The sequence below is a fragment of the Molothrus aeneus genome, chromosome 27 (genome assembly GCF_037042795.1).
Source record: "Molothrus aeneus isolate 106 chromosome 27, BPBGC_Maene_1.0, whole genome shotgun sequence".
Taxonomy (NCBI): domain Eukaryota; kingdom Metazoa; phylum Chordata; class Aves; order Passeriformes; family Icteridae; genus Molothrus; species Molothrus aeneus.
This window is the reverse complement of record NC_089672.1, coordinates 226,646-241,386: the sequence shown is the minus strand read 5'-3', so window position 1 is coordinate 241,386 and position 14,741 is coordinate 226,646. Positions and strand designations below refer to the sequence as shown.

The 14,741-nt window shown below is 43.0% G+C and overlaps 1 protein-coding gene across 4 annotated transcripts in view; it reads left to right on the top strand.

The window, feature by feature from the left end:
* RANBP3 (RAN binding protein 3) overlaps positions 1–14,741 on the top strand; it is a 65,985-nt gene that overhangs the window by 3,293 nt on the left and 47,951 nt on the right. For all 4 annotated transcript variants that reach the window (XM_066566111.1, XM_066566115.1, XM_066566114.1 and 1 more), the window contains exon 2: positions 11,694–11,749. In XM_066566111.1, coding sequence (XP_066422208.1) covers positions 11,694–11,749 — 56 coding nt within the window. The remainder of the gene's footprint in view (positions 1–11,693; positions 11,750–14,741) is intronic.

The window sequence follows — 14,741 nt, the reverse complement described above, 5'->3', positions numbered from 1 at the left end:
ATATTTATGGGAACTGGAATGCTTTTCTCATTAACTTGTGGCTAAAACACAACTAGTAATTTGCTTGTCTATAACCTACTGCTGAAGCTGCATTTTTAAGACAACAGACTCCCCTTGTGTGGGGAATGAATTACTTCATCTTCTCAATGGCTGAAAGGTGATACAAATTTTTCTCGGGGCTAAAATTTGATGGATGTGTTAACATTTTCCTTTCAGGAGGTGTCTGCAACTTACTTGGCTTTATGAAATTGCTGAGTATACAGTTCACAATCATAACACATTTACTGTATGTAACTGCCTTTAATTAATTAGAGGCTAGAGAGTGGTAATGCAGGAAGGGGCCTGGGGGTTCTGGCTGATGGCAAGTTGGATCTGAGTCAGCAGTGCCCTGGAGCCAGGATGGCCAACCATGTCCATAGGGGCATCAGGCCAGCTGAGTGAGGAAGGGGATTGTGTCTCTCTGCTCTGCACTGGAGCAGTGTCACCTTGAGTTCTGGGGGCAGTTTTGGGCACCACAGTATAAAAAAGACATTAAGCTAGTAGAGGGGCCTCCAAAGAAGGGCCACAAGGATGGGGAATGGTCTAGAGGGGAAGGTGTATGAGGAGCTGCTGAGGGCACTTGGTTTGTTCAGCCTGGAGGAGACTGAGGGGAGACCTCAATGCAGTCTTCAGCCTCCTCATGAGAGGCAGGTACCAGTCTGTACACTCTCATGACCAATGAGAGAGCTTGAGGAAACAGCATGGAGCTGAGTCAGGGGAGGTTTAGCTTGGATACCAGGAAAAGGTTTTCCACCCAGAGGGAGGTTGAGCTTATAAGGCTTCTCAGGGCAGTGGTCACAGCAGCAAGCTTGAGTTCAAGAAGTGTTTGGACAATGCTCTGTCATATGGTGGCCTTTTTGGGGTGCCCTGTTGTCCTGGTTTAGGACAAATTTGGGAGAAAACCGCCAAAGGGGTTCCTCTCGAAAGCAGATTCAAGCGGCCCCTCCCCCAACTGGTTTATGTAAATATTTCCTTGGAGGAAAGTAGAAAAAACCCTGTTTATTTAACAGGCAAAGCATTCACCAGCACAAAAAATGAGCAATATTAAACAATAAAACCTCTTGCCGCTCTGAAGAGATGACAAACTCCGAAAGTCCCCTTTGTGGGCTGTAGCTTGGCTCACTCAGTCTCCTATCATCCCTCCAGTGATGGAAATGCTGCAGCCCAGGCCTGGCCTGGTGGGCCACAGGTGTGAGCTGCTGGTGCTCTTCTGGGTGTTCAGTCCAGAGCAGGTTTAAACAGTTCCAGGAAAAAGAAAAACCACAGTCCAGTGAATTTGTCTGCCTCAGCGAGCTAAAAACTAACTAAAAGCAAAGGAAAGCTCTGTCCATGCTGCAGACAACACAGTCCAGGACAAGGATGTAGTGGAGCAAGTGCAATTTCTGATAACAAACTCTGTGTTTCTTCTCTCCCCTGCTTTGCTCTTGGAACCAGTCTTAATGGTGCAGAATTTATTTCTGGGCTAAACAGACTAATAGGGATACAAGCATCATAAAGTCACCTCAGGACATTTCACCCCTTATCCCTCTATCGTCAGTTTACTACCAAAGCTAATACATATTCTAACTCAACGCATACATTTATATACACAGTATACAGCTATATACAATGACATTCAGCAGACAGTGATATTTACATCTAGTTCTCACCCAACAGTCAGATCTCCCTGAGGTACGTGTCGTGTTGTTCCATCTTTCTACATCATCTACCATGTGTAACCTGGTCCCTGAGCAAAGACAATCCCACAAATGGGTTTCTCTGTACTCAAGGCAGAATTGATCCAAACTAATAAACCTCTGACATGTGCCACTGGGACTTTGTGTACTGTATGCAGGGGAAGAGATTCAGATTGGGCAGGGCCTGCTTGGTTAATCAAGCCTCTGGTGTTAACTCACCAGGTGGCTTTTGCTAGATGCTGCTCCCAGTTTTTGAAAGATCCCACACCCAATGCTTTCAAGGTGGTTTTTAAAAGTCCATTGTACTTCTCCACTTTGCCTGCAGCTGGTGCATGGTAGGGGATATGGTACACCCACTCAATGCCATGTTCCCTAGCCCAGGTGTTGGTAAGGCTGTTCTTGAAATGAGTCCCATTGTCTGACTCATTCCTCTCAGGGGTAACCATGTCTCCACAGGACCTGCTTTTCAAGGCCCAGGATGGTGTTCCGGGCAGTAGCATGAGACACAGGGTGGGTTTCCAACCATCCTGTGGCGGCTTCTACCATTGTGAGCACGTAGCGCTTGCCTTGGGGCAGTGTGATTTAGTCAATCTGCCAGGCCTCCCCATACTTGTACTTGGACTGCCACCCACCATACCATAGGGGCTTCACTCCCTTGGCCTCCTTGATGGCAGCACACATCTGGCAGTCATGGATAACCTGAGAAATACTAACCAAGGGGTTCGGTCCACCCCTTGGTCTCGTGCCCACTTATAGGTGGCATCTCTGCCCTGATGACTTGAAGCATCGTGAGCCCATTGAGCTAGGAACAACTCCCCCTTGTGCTGCCAATCTAAGTCTGTCTTTAACACCTCTATCTTTGCAGCCCGGTCTATGTGCTGATTGTTTTGGTGCTCCTCATTAGCTCGACTCTTGGGGATATGGGATATGACCGATTTTCACAGTTAGTTTCTCTGTCCTGGTAGCAATGTCTTTCCACTCTTCACCCACCCAAATTGGTTTTCGCTTATGCTGCCAATTAGCCTTTTTCCACCTTTCCAGCCAACCCCACAGAGCATTGGTTGCCATCCAGTGTAGAGGTAGAGCTTTGGCTGCTTCTCAGCTTTCAGCAATGTCCAGGGCCAGTTGAACGGCTTTGAGTTCAGCAAGTTGACTTGATCCGCTTCTCCTTCAGTAGCTTCTGCAGCTGTTGTGTTGGGCTCCATCCGCTGCTTTCCGCTTTTGTTTTATCCCTACAATGCAACAAGAACCATCAGTAAAAAGAACGTAACGTGTTCCTTCTGCTGGCAATTGGTTGTATGGTGGAGCTTCTTCAGCACGTGAAACTTGCTCTTGTTCTTTGTCAGTGACACCAAAGTTTTCACCTTCAGGCCAATTTGTAATTATCTCCAAAATCACAGGGCTATTCAGTTTTCCAGTATGGGTGTGCTGTGTGATGAGAGCAATTCACTTGCTCCGTGTGGCATGGTGGGTAGAGGGAACCTTTGCTGTGAACATCCAACCCAACACCAGTAGTCAGGATGCCAGGAGGAGTTGTGCTTCAGTGCCAGTTATCTCTGAGGCAGCTTGGACTCCTTCATAGGCTGCTAAAATTTCTTTCTCTGTTGGCTTCAGACCCTCTGTAGCTTCCACTCCAAAATCCTAGTGGTTGACCTCGAGTCTCACCAGGCATCTTCTGCCAAAGGCTCCAGGACAGACCATGGCCCCTGGCTGCAGAGTAGAGCATGTTCTTCACCCCGTTCCTGTCCTGACTGGGCTGAGGGCTACCGCATGAGTGATCTCCTGTTTGATCTGGGCAAAGGCTGGTTGCTGCTCAGGGCCCCACTGGAATCTGTTTTTCTTGTGGTTGACCAGGTAGAGAGGGTCACAATGTGGCTGTACTCAGGAATGTGCATTCTCCAAAAACCTATGGCGCCTGGGAAAGCTTATGTTTCCTTCTTGCTGCTTGTTGGAGACATCGCAGTGATCTTGTTGATAATCTCAGTGGGAATCTGACACCATCCATCTTGCCGCTTTACCCCCAGGAACTGGATCTCTTGAGCAGGTCCCTTGACTTTGCTCTTCTTGATGGTAAAACCAGCTTTCAGGAGAATCTGGATGATTTTCTCTCCTTTCTCAAGCATTTCTGCTGCTGTGTTCACTCACACAATGATGTCATTGATGTACTGCAGCAGTTCTGGAGCCTCACCCTTTTTCCAGTGTTCAGTCACCTCAGGACACCTGTGCAGGGCCAGGAGTTGGACTCAGTGTTCCTAATGGGTCCCTTGCAACTCAGCATATTTTATGATTTTATGAAAACACAGAAGGTGAGCAAACTGAAGTAGTTCCTTTTAGACTAATCAGTATAATTTCTTTACCAGACTTGTAGGATGCTGACATTGCTTCTGTGCTGTTTTGGTGGTGGGGAGGAGGGGTTGGGGGTTGCCCTGATGGTTTATGCTACTTTGTCTCATGGTAGCTTTTGGACAGAGGAAGATCTCCTGTTACTTTGAGAGAAAATGTGTCATTCACCACTGACTGTCTGCAGACTCTAGAAACAAGATTTTTTTTCCCTATGGTGACTTCAGATGGATTAGTGGGTGCAAAGTTAGGCTGAGTGACAATAATTCACCTCCAGACACCATAAAGAGCTATTTAATTGACAAGACAGGGCTATCTAAATGCTTTAATACTTCTTGTGAACACTTTTTTGAATTTTTTATATATATTTTATCTACATTACCAAATAGTTGCCCTCCCTTATGGCTTTTCCCTCTGATTTGAAAATAAGCTACTTTTTTTCTTTTCTGACTTGTAACATTTGCAAAAGTATCTCTTTTCACCATGTCAGTTCTATTCATCATGACATCTCTTGTGAAGATTGGCCACAAATTATCCAGTTGTGTTTCTTGTTTCTGTCATGAGGTATGGCTGGATTTTGCTTGTGGAGGTCTTTCTGCAGATAAGCTCTTAGTGGCAGCTTGCTCTTTGCTTTCAGTCTGTTGTTGGCTATTGGAAGAGAATCTTGTGTTATCAACACCTTTTGAAGTTTTTTAATGCTGTGAGTTATCTGTATCTCTTCATATGTTACATTTAGCATGATTATTCTGCTCTTTGTAATGTAAATGGTGAAAAAAAATCCCAAGAATATTTTTTGTGGCCTGCAATGTTCCAATAAGCATAATTAAACCTAACTTAGAACTTTTATTTTCTTGACTTTTAGATAAGTGCTTCACAAGTGACAAATTACCACTATGAGTATTTTAAGTCAGGTAACAGTCTAATTGCTGCTCTTTAATGCTTGTTCGTGATTCACAGGTACACTTTTTCTCTCAGGTGATGTATTACAAAGAGTTACAGTTGGAGTAGCTATTCCCAACTTGTATGCTTCTGGTATCTAAGAGTGCTTCTTGAAATTGAAGCAAGGGCTTGCTTGCCAAGAATTTGCTCTGTAGATTTTTTTTCCCCTGCCTCATGTAGTTTTCCATGTCATCAGGCACTATTCCATTTCTAAATGTAATTTGGAGTAAATTTAAAAAGAAAAAGCATTTGAAACATTGTAATTCTTAGCTTTAAAAATAAATTCTTTCTTAATAACGTGGCTGCAGCAGATCTGGTGAGGTCTGGAAAGTTGTTTTCATGCCATGGTTCCTTCTAAAATTTAAAGATTTACCTGAATTGTCAAGACATTTGGTGATCTGAGTTGCATATCTTGTGAGGAGACTGAGTGTGTTCAGCCTAGGGGAAAGAAGTCTTCAGAGAGGCATATCTGGAGCTTATCCGGGTCTGTGAGGAAGTTGTTAAAGAGACAGACCCAGGCCCATCAGAGTGGTGTATGTTGAAAGGACAAAGACAAAAGGTGAGAGGTGGAATAAGATGTTCAGACTGGAAATAGGGGAAGGGTTGGGTTTTGTGGTGGTTTTTTTCACCATAGGTACAGTCAAGCAGTAGAGAAGAGATTACACTGGGAGGCTGCTCAGTCTCTGTCCTTGGATGTTAAGACCAGACTGAATAACCTGATTAACCTGGCCTGACATCATAATTGACCTAATTGAAGCAGGAGATTGGACTAGAGACCTCCAACCTTATTTATGCTGTATCCTTATGGTAGAGGCAAAATAGGCTCAGCAGTGAAGAAAGTGACTGCTTTTTTGGCCCTTGTCACTGCTGTGCCATGAGATATACTCTGTGAGCCTGAGAACTCTACAGAGATACACACTCCTGCAGGTGTTTATTTCTATTTTCATAAGAATCCATAGTTTGGGTTGGAAGAGACCTTTGAAGCCATCTACCCCTCCCCCCCCCCATCCCTATTGTTCAGGGACACCTTTCACTACACCAGATTGCTCCAGACCTCATCCAGTCTGGCCTTGAATGTTGCCAGGGATGCCATCCACAGGTCCATGAAGCAACCTGTGCCAGGGCCTCACCACCATTGCAGGGAGAAATTTTTTCCTTATATCTCATCTAAATTTACCTTCTGTCAGTTTGAAGCCATTCCTCCTTATCCAAAGTCCCTCTACTGTGGAGCCCCTTTAGGTACTGGACCAGGCTCGAAGGTCTCTCCAGAAGAGGCTAAACACCCCCAGCTCTCCCTGCCTGTCCCCAGAGCAGAGGGGCTCCAGCCCTTGGAGCATCTTTGTGGCCTCCTCTGGACTTGCTTCAGCAGCTCCACATCCTCCTGTTGTTGTTCCCCAGGGCTGGAAGCAGCTCTGCAGGTGGGATCTCACCTGAGTGGGGTAGAGGGCAGAATCCCCTCCTGCCCATGCTGGGCAATGAGCCCAGCACAGGGTGGGTTTCTGTGTGCCAATGCCTGTGGCTGGGGCATGTTGAGCTTCTTATCCACCTGCACCCACAAGTCCTTCTCCCCAGGCCTTTTCTCAATCCTTTCTCCCCTCAGCCTGTGTTTGTTCTTGGGATTGCCCTGACACGTGCAGGAGTTGCACTTGGCCTTGTAGAAGTTCATACGGTTTGCATAGTGCCACCTCTCCAGCCTGTCCAGATGGCATTCCTTCTTCCCTCCAGCATATGAGCTGCACCACACAACTTGGTGTCATTGGCAGACTTCCTGGGTGCCCTCAATCTCTGACTGTTCATGTCACCAAAATAGATATTAAGCAGTGCTGGTCCCAGACTTGGTTTCCACTTGGACATCGAGCTGTTGGACTGCAACCCTGAGTGCAGCCACCAGCAAATTCCTTTTCCAAGGAGAGGTCCATCTGTCCAATTTAGAGACAAGGGATCTCCTTCAGGACAGTGTCAAACGTTTTGCACAAGTCTAGGCAGACTGTCAGTTGTTCTTCCCTTGTCCACCAACACTGCAAGACAATCATAGAACCAAATTTGTCTGGTGTGGTTTGCTTTACGTGAAGCCATGTTGACTCTCTACAATCACTGCCTTATTTTCCATGTGTCTTAGCAGAGTTCCCAGGTGGAGGGTCATGGAGAGTCTGCTCCATGATCTTGCCAGGTGCAGAAGTTAGGCTTGCCAGCCTGTAGTGCCCCAAGCCTGCCTTTTCTTCCTTTTTGTAAATGGGGGTTATGTTTCCCCTTTTCCAGTCACTGGGAACTTCCTCAGATGGCCACAACTTCTCAATGAAAGGAGAGTGGCTTAGCCACTTCCTCCGACAGTTCCCTTAGGACTCATGGATGCATTTCATCAGTTCCCATGGACTTGTGCACCTTCACCTTCCTTAGATGGTCTGAAGCCTGTTTTCCTATAGCATGTGGTCCCTTCATTCTGCCAGTCCCTGCTGCTTTCCCCTTTTATAACTTGGTTTGGAGCACTTCTTGGTGAAGACAGAGTCAGAAACATCATTGAGTACCTCAGCTCTCCATATCCATGGAAACCAGGTCTCCTGTTTCTTGCTGGAGAGGGCCCACATTTTCCCCAGCCTTTCTCTTATCACCAATGTACCTACAGAAGCTTTTCTTGTTGCCCTGGACCCCTTGGATTTTTTTTCAATGAATCATTTCATGCTGCAATAAAGGTCTGACACTTTGTGGCTGCTAGAGGTGCATCATGTGAGTGAATGTTTTGTTTAGCTGTGGGAAATATGGTTGACAAGGGAGAGTTTGCTACAGCTACTAGTGATCATGTATCTAGGTTAAAAATCTCAGTAAATAGTATATATGACTTGAAGATGATATCTCTGCATGAACTATGGAGTATTTTCTGTTTCTGCATTTTGATTTCCACAGCTTGTGAAGGAAGCTCAGCAGATTTAATAGTACATGTTTTTCTCACATCACATAGGGCATTTATCAATAGTTAATGACTGGATGGTAACATATGTTAAAGAAACTTAGCCTGTGAAATCCAGGTCTTGAGGTTTTTGTAGTTATTCATGCAGGTTGAAATATCTGCAGAGTGAATAAACTGCAGGAAGGAGTTCTGTGGATTCAGTTGGTTTTCAGTTGTGGATTCAATTTGATTTGACAGCCTAAAACCATTCAGGTTTGTATGGTTCCAGATCTTGAGATTGGAGAGGTACTATCTCTGATGCTAATTACCGAAGTTTTGCTTTCCTTCTTACATGCTTGGACTTCATCTGAATACCTTTATCAAGACTGGCTTGGTTAGAAAACTGACGTTTCTCCAGATCTTTGTTTTGCCATGTTTCTGTCTGCTTTTCTGAAGGAAAAAACCCAAGTCTAATCCTCAGTTTTTAAGAACTGTGTGTTCTGGCTGCTCATCTCTTGGTGAAAGAGATCTCATGTTCTCTTACATGCATTCTACCTGAAGTTTAAAGGTAGAGGGTTTTTCCTTCATATATATTTCCTTCCTTTCCTTTATTTTCTTTTTAAGTTGCTGACAGTTTAGTGGACCTGGCAGATTTATTTTATCATAGGTCATCCTTCAGACACCCTGGTATAACAAAATCTTGAGAACATGACTGTCTGGCCCAGATGTTGGCTAGTACAAATAACAGTGGAATTCTTGTTTTGAATCAGCGCTTGACTGGAAAAACCAAAGAACTACCTAACATCTGCATTTCTGATCTGCAAAAATAAAACCTGGTATGGGGGTTCTTCAGTTGATGGAAACATGGTATGTGTAAGTGCTTTTGTACGAAAAACATTAAATGCTAGAGAGCTCTATGTAAATGCATTTGAAAAGATAACTAGAAATAGGAACCAAAATCTGGAGCTGGGCATTTGAATGGGAAATTTGATACTAGAATTTTTTAACAGAAAAAAATTGATGCAGAAATGGATGATTGAGGGCAGTATTACTTTGCTTTTGATGCCTTCAATGAAAATGTTTACCCAAAATTTAAATAAGGCTTAACAAAATAGACTGTATTTAATGAAGGTGGTCAGATGAGGCAATCTAGTGATCCCTTCTTGCCTTAGGCTAGAATTAGGAAGGTGTTTTCAGCACTGTGGTATTGTTGCAGACTTCAGAAAGGACACAAATGGACAGGTGTTCCCTGTGTCTGTTCCTGAGTATGCACTGGTACAGTTGTTAGCTGTGAGTGCCTGTTGTCTCATCATCACTCCTGACCCTGTCAGTTGGTCTCGCAGTCAGCAAGAGCAGTAGTGAGATTCTTGGACCTTGAATACTGGATGACTGTGTTCCTTCAGTGGACAAAGACTATCAGATGTTGCACCAGTGTTCCCTTTGTCAGGTTGACTGACAGGCCTGGCCATAGTTTGCTTTATTACATCCTTTTGCCATTCTCATTTGTCATAGCTGGACACAATCTCAAATAGTTAGATGTTTTTCACTCGCTTTTGTTCTTTGTTCTTTCATCAAGTTATTTTTTTTCCTGTGAGCTTTCTGCTGTTTCTGACATCTGTCTTCTTTTTTCCTGAGTGCTTAGTTTTCAATCACTGGACTCCATTTTGTATTTTGTGTTACTTTGCATCAATTTCTCTGGCTGCTCATTCCATCTTTTGCCAGCTGTCCCAGAGTGCTTTTCTCTGCACTCTGCATTGTGGTTGAATCTGTTTATCTTTGCTCTCTCTCATTACTTGAGTCCTTTGTTATGCACTAGAGAGACAAGTAGATTTTGTTCAGTTCTCCTTGGTATTTGTGGAATTTGGTGTAGGAGTCTCTTGTAAGGTGTGCATGACGATCAAGTCCCACATTCTGGTAGATGTCCCTACTCATTGGTTTGGCAGAGGGCATGCTGCTCTAGCAGTAGCACTAATGAGCACTGAAGTATTGTCTTGGTCTGAAAAGACAGGTGTCTGCTAAGGAAGGCAGGAGCCTCCCCTGAAATGGAAACTGTAAACCCCCTCCCTCCACATTGTTAGAATTTTGAAATTAAGGAGCTCTCAGACAAAGATATGGGAGCAGGAATAACAGTTCTTTTTTTAGGAAAGAAAATTAAAAAAAAATAAAAGAAAAGGAACAATGCAGTAATACAAAACAACACTGACAGAGTCAGGATATAACCTGAAACCCTGTGGGTCAGGGTGTTGGTAGCAGTCCCATTAAATGATGGCTGCAGTCGTCCTGCAGTGACAGGTGTGATTCTGTTGGAGCTGTGATCCTGTGTTTTCCTCTGAAGATCCAGTAGTGGTGTAGATGGGCCTGGTCTTCCTCTGGGAATCTGGTGGAAAAGGCTGACTATGGTCTTCCAAATTTCTGATTATATCCAGATAGGAATGCTTGGCTCCTCCCTCTGGGTGGCACACCTCACAATGGGATGATGTAATTTTTATCAGTTATGCAGTGAGACTCAATGGCCCATGAACAGAAGATATCTCCCCGAGGGAGGATTAGTTGTGGAAAAGATAAAGAAAACTCCCCAATTAACAAAAGATAACTGCACCACTTCTAACAGATAGGAATCGAATACACACCCACATTTCCAACCTAAGACAAGTATACCACATGGTATTAAGAAATAACTGTCACTTTGAAGTCAGGGTTTAAAGGCTTGGCTATTGTCTCAGTGAAGCCCCCCCATAGGCAGTTTATACTGAGGGGCAGGAAATGAAAATGGATCCCTGTCTTGTTTCAACACACTCTGAGTTTTGGGACAGGTATTACATATAAGGGTCTATATTGTTTTCACTTCTGAAATGGATTGTCTGCACATTGCTCTTATTAATAAACATTTTTAAGATTCAGCAGTATTTGCTGGATAGATGAACTTAAAAAATAAAGGGAAAAAGATATCAGGCAAAATGATGTCATAAGTAGCTTAGTTTCTTGATTAGTTTTACCTTTTGTAGAACAAATTATGCCAGTCTTGCTAGATCAGTCTTGCAGTGATCCATCTAAAATAGAGAAAGATCCATCCAAAAAATAGAGGCTCTTCTGCTCTCTCAATTAAATGCACAGTTCTGGTAATAATTTTCATAATTTTGTGTATGTCACCTAAAGTTTCACTTTTTCAGCCAAACTGATCTAATATAGCAGTTCCCAAATTGACAGTTTAATCCCTTTTTCCTTATATGGTGATCCAAGTACTTTAAGCAAGATTTTGTGATACTGTTCTTTTTTTTGGTGCAAGGTAGCTCATTATAGTTTTATATTGCCTTTTTCTTTTATGCTAGCCTTTCAAGCTCTGAAAGTTTTAAAATTTTTAGTTTTCTTAGGTGTCTAGACTTGTTTATAAGACTGGATAATTGCAAAGGTGGAACTTATTTATTTAATTTCTTTGCAAATCTAGCTCTCTGTAAATCCCATTTCCAGACTGAAAGACAGGCTGAAATATTGTACTCATCTTTATATACAAACATACAGGAGGGCTGCTGACTGCCTAGTGTGTGTGCAGCTTCTCTTAAAATATAACTCACAGATAAGATGCATCAGTTTGTTGAATGCTCAGGAATTCTCACCTCTGCTTTATCACACACACTCCCCCTTTTTACTTTTGAAGATCAAGTCCTTATAAACATCTGTTACCAGGAACTGGTAGAAACAATATGTGTAACGGCTTAGGGATTCATTGTTGCTAAAAGCATCATAGAACATAACATTTTCATAATAGTCAATATGAATGTGCTTGGAAAAAACTCCAATGATTTCTTTTTTTACAGAAAAACCTGCCATTGCCCCACCTGTCTTTGTATTTCAAAAGGATAAAGCACAGAAGGTAAGAAGATATTGGTACCTTTTTTTGGTTTTGTTCTTAGCCCTGACCCCTTCCTTCCATGGTGATCAGCCCTTTGTATTGTTGTGGAGCTGAAGGTGGCTAATAGAGCATTAACATCATTAATAGGCATAGGGCAAGCAGGTACTGAAGGGCTAAAAGTGGGAAGATGTATGGTGGTTTCACAATTATGGGTAGCTCTTCAGACAGAAGACGGACCAATGTGGAAGAAAAAGCGTGGTGAAGGTGTATCTTGAACATGAGTCAGAGGCGTGCTGATGCACTCAGCATGACAAAGCTACAGAATTTGTTTTTCTGATAATAGGGTTAAGATAAAGCAAAGAAAACTGGTCCAGATTATTGCTTTTCACCTCAGGGTACTTAAATGTCTCTCATATCTTTGGTTTGTATGCTGTGAAGTGTCTAGTTACCTTGGGAAATGGTAATTCTGTTCCCACATCTCAATATGGTATTTAATTCTGTCTGGTTAATAGTAAAAGCAAGTAAGATTTATGTGGGAAAAAAATCAAGGTTATCCATGTTTCTGTTGAAGATGGTGGGAACCAAGAGAAGTATGTGATACACTTTCTGTCAGATCACAGGATTGGTTTGTTGTTTGTGGAGTCAGAAATGTTTGAATTGAAATACTGAATCATTTTTCAGTTGATAGCTTTTCTTTAGTTTAGAACAAGTACCAGACTCAAGCTTTCTCACAGATTCAATAGGCATATTCCTCAGCAGAAGCTTGAAATAGTTTCTCAGCTTGGAAAGGATTTAAGTCTGCTGTCCTCCCAATATTAGCTAATCAAATTAAATCTGCTAGAGAGTAAGTACTTTCAAGACATTCTTTTAATTACATTTTTTACAGTGACTGTTTACATATACTGTGGAATGAAGGAGTGGTAGTGTTTGCACTATCAATTTTGATCATGTTTCCTTTTAGGAAACAGCTCCCAGTCACCCACTGTTGCTTAGACTGTTCTGAAGTCCCTTATGAGTTGCATCATGGTGAGTGTTCTCTGCAGGTGTCCTTTACCATGGTGGTGATCATAGCAGTGTGCAATCCAGGCAGAGTGACATGGTCCTGTGTCCTTTTTTACCTGGCCTGGTCTTTATATGCCAAGATAGAAGTTCTTGTACTCTCAAGTTCCTTCATGATGCACCTTTGCTTCTGCACCCCTTCAGCAGCCTTCACACTGCATGCCTTCAGCATTAAGCTGTGCAAACTCCTGCACTGGGCTGTGAGACAGTTCTGTTGTGCTCTGATGGGTGTCAATAAAATATTTGTAAAAATATATTAATTAAAGGGATAATGTGTTTTGGGGCTAGCAGAGATGATCCAGGGAGAGACATCTGTGATTTTAATCTGCCCAGCTACCTCTGAGGATGCTGAGGTGATGCTGAACAGATAGCTGTATTCAGGACCACCTCTGCCTCGGCACAGACAGAAAGTCTGGCTTTGTTTGGTAGAGAGTCTGTGGGTTTCTCAGCATCTTGCAGGCACAGGAGTTAGAGATAAGTTATACATTTATTTAAATGCCAAGTGGTGGTGGTGCTGTCGTTGGGGCTAGCCACTGTTGCTTTGGGCATGGAGTGGGGAATAGGGCCTGTTCCTTGAAACAGATCAGAGAGTCTAGTGGCAGCATCTGTCAATTGCCAATTTTCAGAGTAGTAACAGACATAAATGCTTATGCTAAACTGTGTGTTGTGTGGAGATGTAGGATTTTTAAAGGGGAAGGGGGAGTGGTTAATAATTTTAGTAGCTTTTATTGTGGTGTAGTTGACACTGCAGAGCAGGACTTGTAGAAGTATCAGTGCTGTGCTTCTTGCAGTTTGATTGGATTAAGAGCTTATTTCTTGTGCCAGTAGTTGTTTTCTGTAGTATAGATATAGTAGTAGTATAGTCAGAACATGATGCTGTGAGCCCAAAGTAACAGCATATATACTATGCTGTATATATCAGAACCTAGCATTTAATCAACTTAATTAAGGAAAAGCGCATCAGGTTACATACTGGTTGAGATCTATCACTGTGTTTTCAGAAAGACTTAATAGCTAGGTGTTCCCAAGAAGGGTAAACTCCGTTACTGTTTCTGTAAAAGGTGCTTGGTTAAGTGCATTGCCTACCACTAAAGACTATCCTCCTTAAAGTTATCAGGGAAATCCTGTAAACAGAGGAGTTTTTCCTTGAGCAATGTTTTGAAGAAAATGCAAAAGTAACTTCAAAATAGTTGTCAAACAACACACTACTTGAATATGTAATTTCTCAATGTAAATTATAATTTTAATTTAGCAAAATGTCTGTCTAGTCAAGTCACTCTTTTCTGTGAGCAAAAGTGTTAGTGGAGGCTTTTTTGTGCTGACACAGCAGTCTGACAATAAGCTGAGGGAAGAAAAAGCACTGCATTGTGTATTCGGTTAACTGTCTGTGATGGTTATATATGTTTGTCTACTATTTTTCCACATGAACCTGGATGTCCTAAGCAGAATTATTTAATTGCAGCGTCTACAGATCCTCTCAGTAGTACAGCTGGGTTGATATAATTCAGTGCTCTTACTGATTTTTCTGGAACTAACAGTAATGTCAATTATTAAGTTAAACAATGTTCTTTTTCTAGAAATCCTGACATAAGTTTGTGCTTGGTGGGTGTCTGACATTTGGGTCATACCAACACCATGGAACATTGAAGGCTTGGAGCAGAGTGGCTGGAAAGCTGCTTGGTAGAGAAGGACCTGGTGTTCCAGGTCAGCAGTGGCTGAACGTGAGCCCGTGTGCCCAGGTGGCCAAGAGGGCCAGTTGCACCTGGCCTGTACCAGCCACAGTGTGGCCAGCAGGACTGGGCACTGCTGAGGCATTTCAAATCCTGGGTTCAGTTTTAGGCCCCTCATGACAAGAAAGTTACTGAAGGGCTGGAGCATGTTCAGAGAAGGGAACAGAGCTGGGGAAAGGTCTGGAGCACAAGGCTGATAGGAGCAGCTGCAGGGGCTCAGCCAG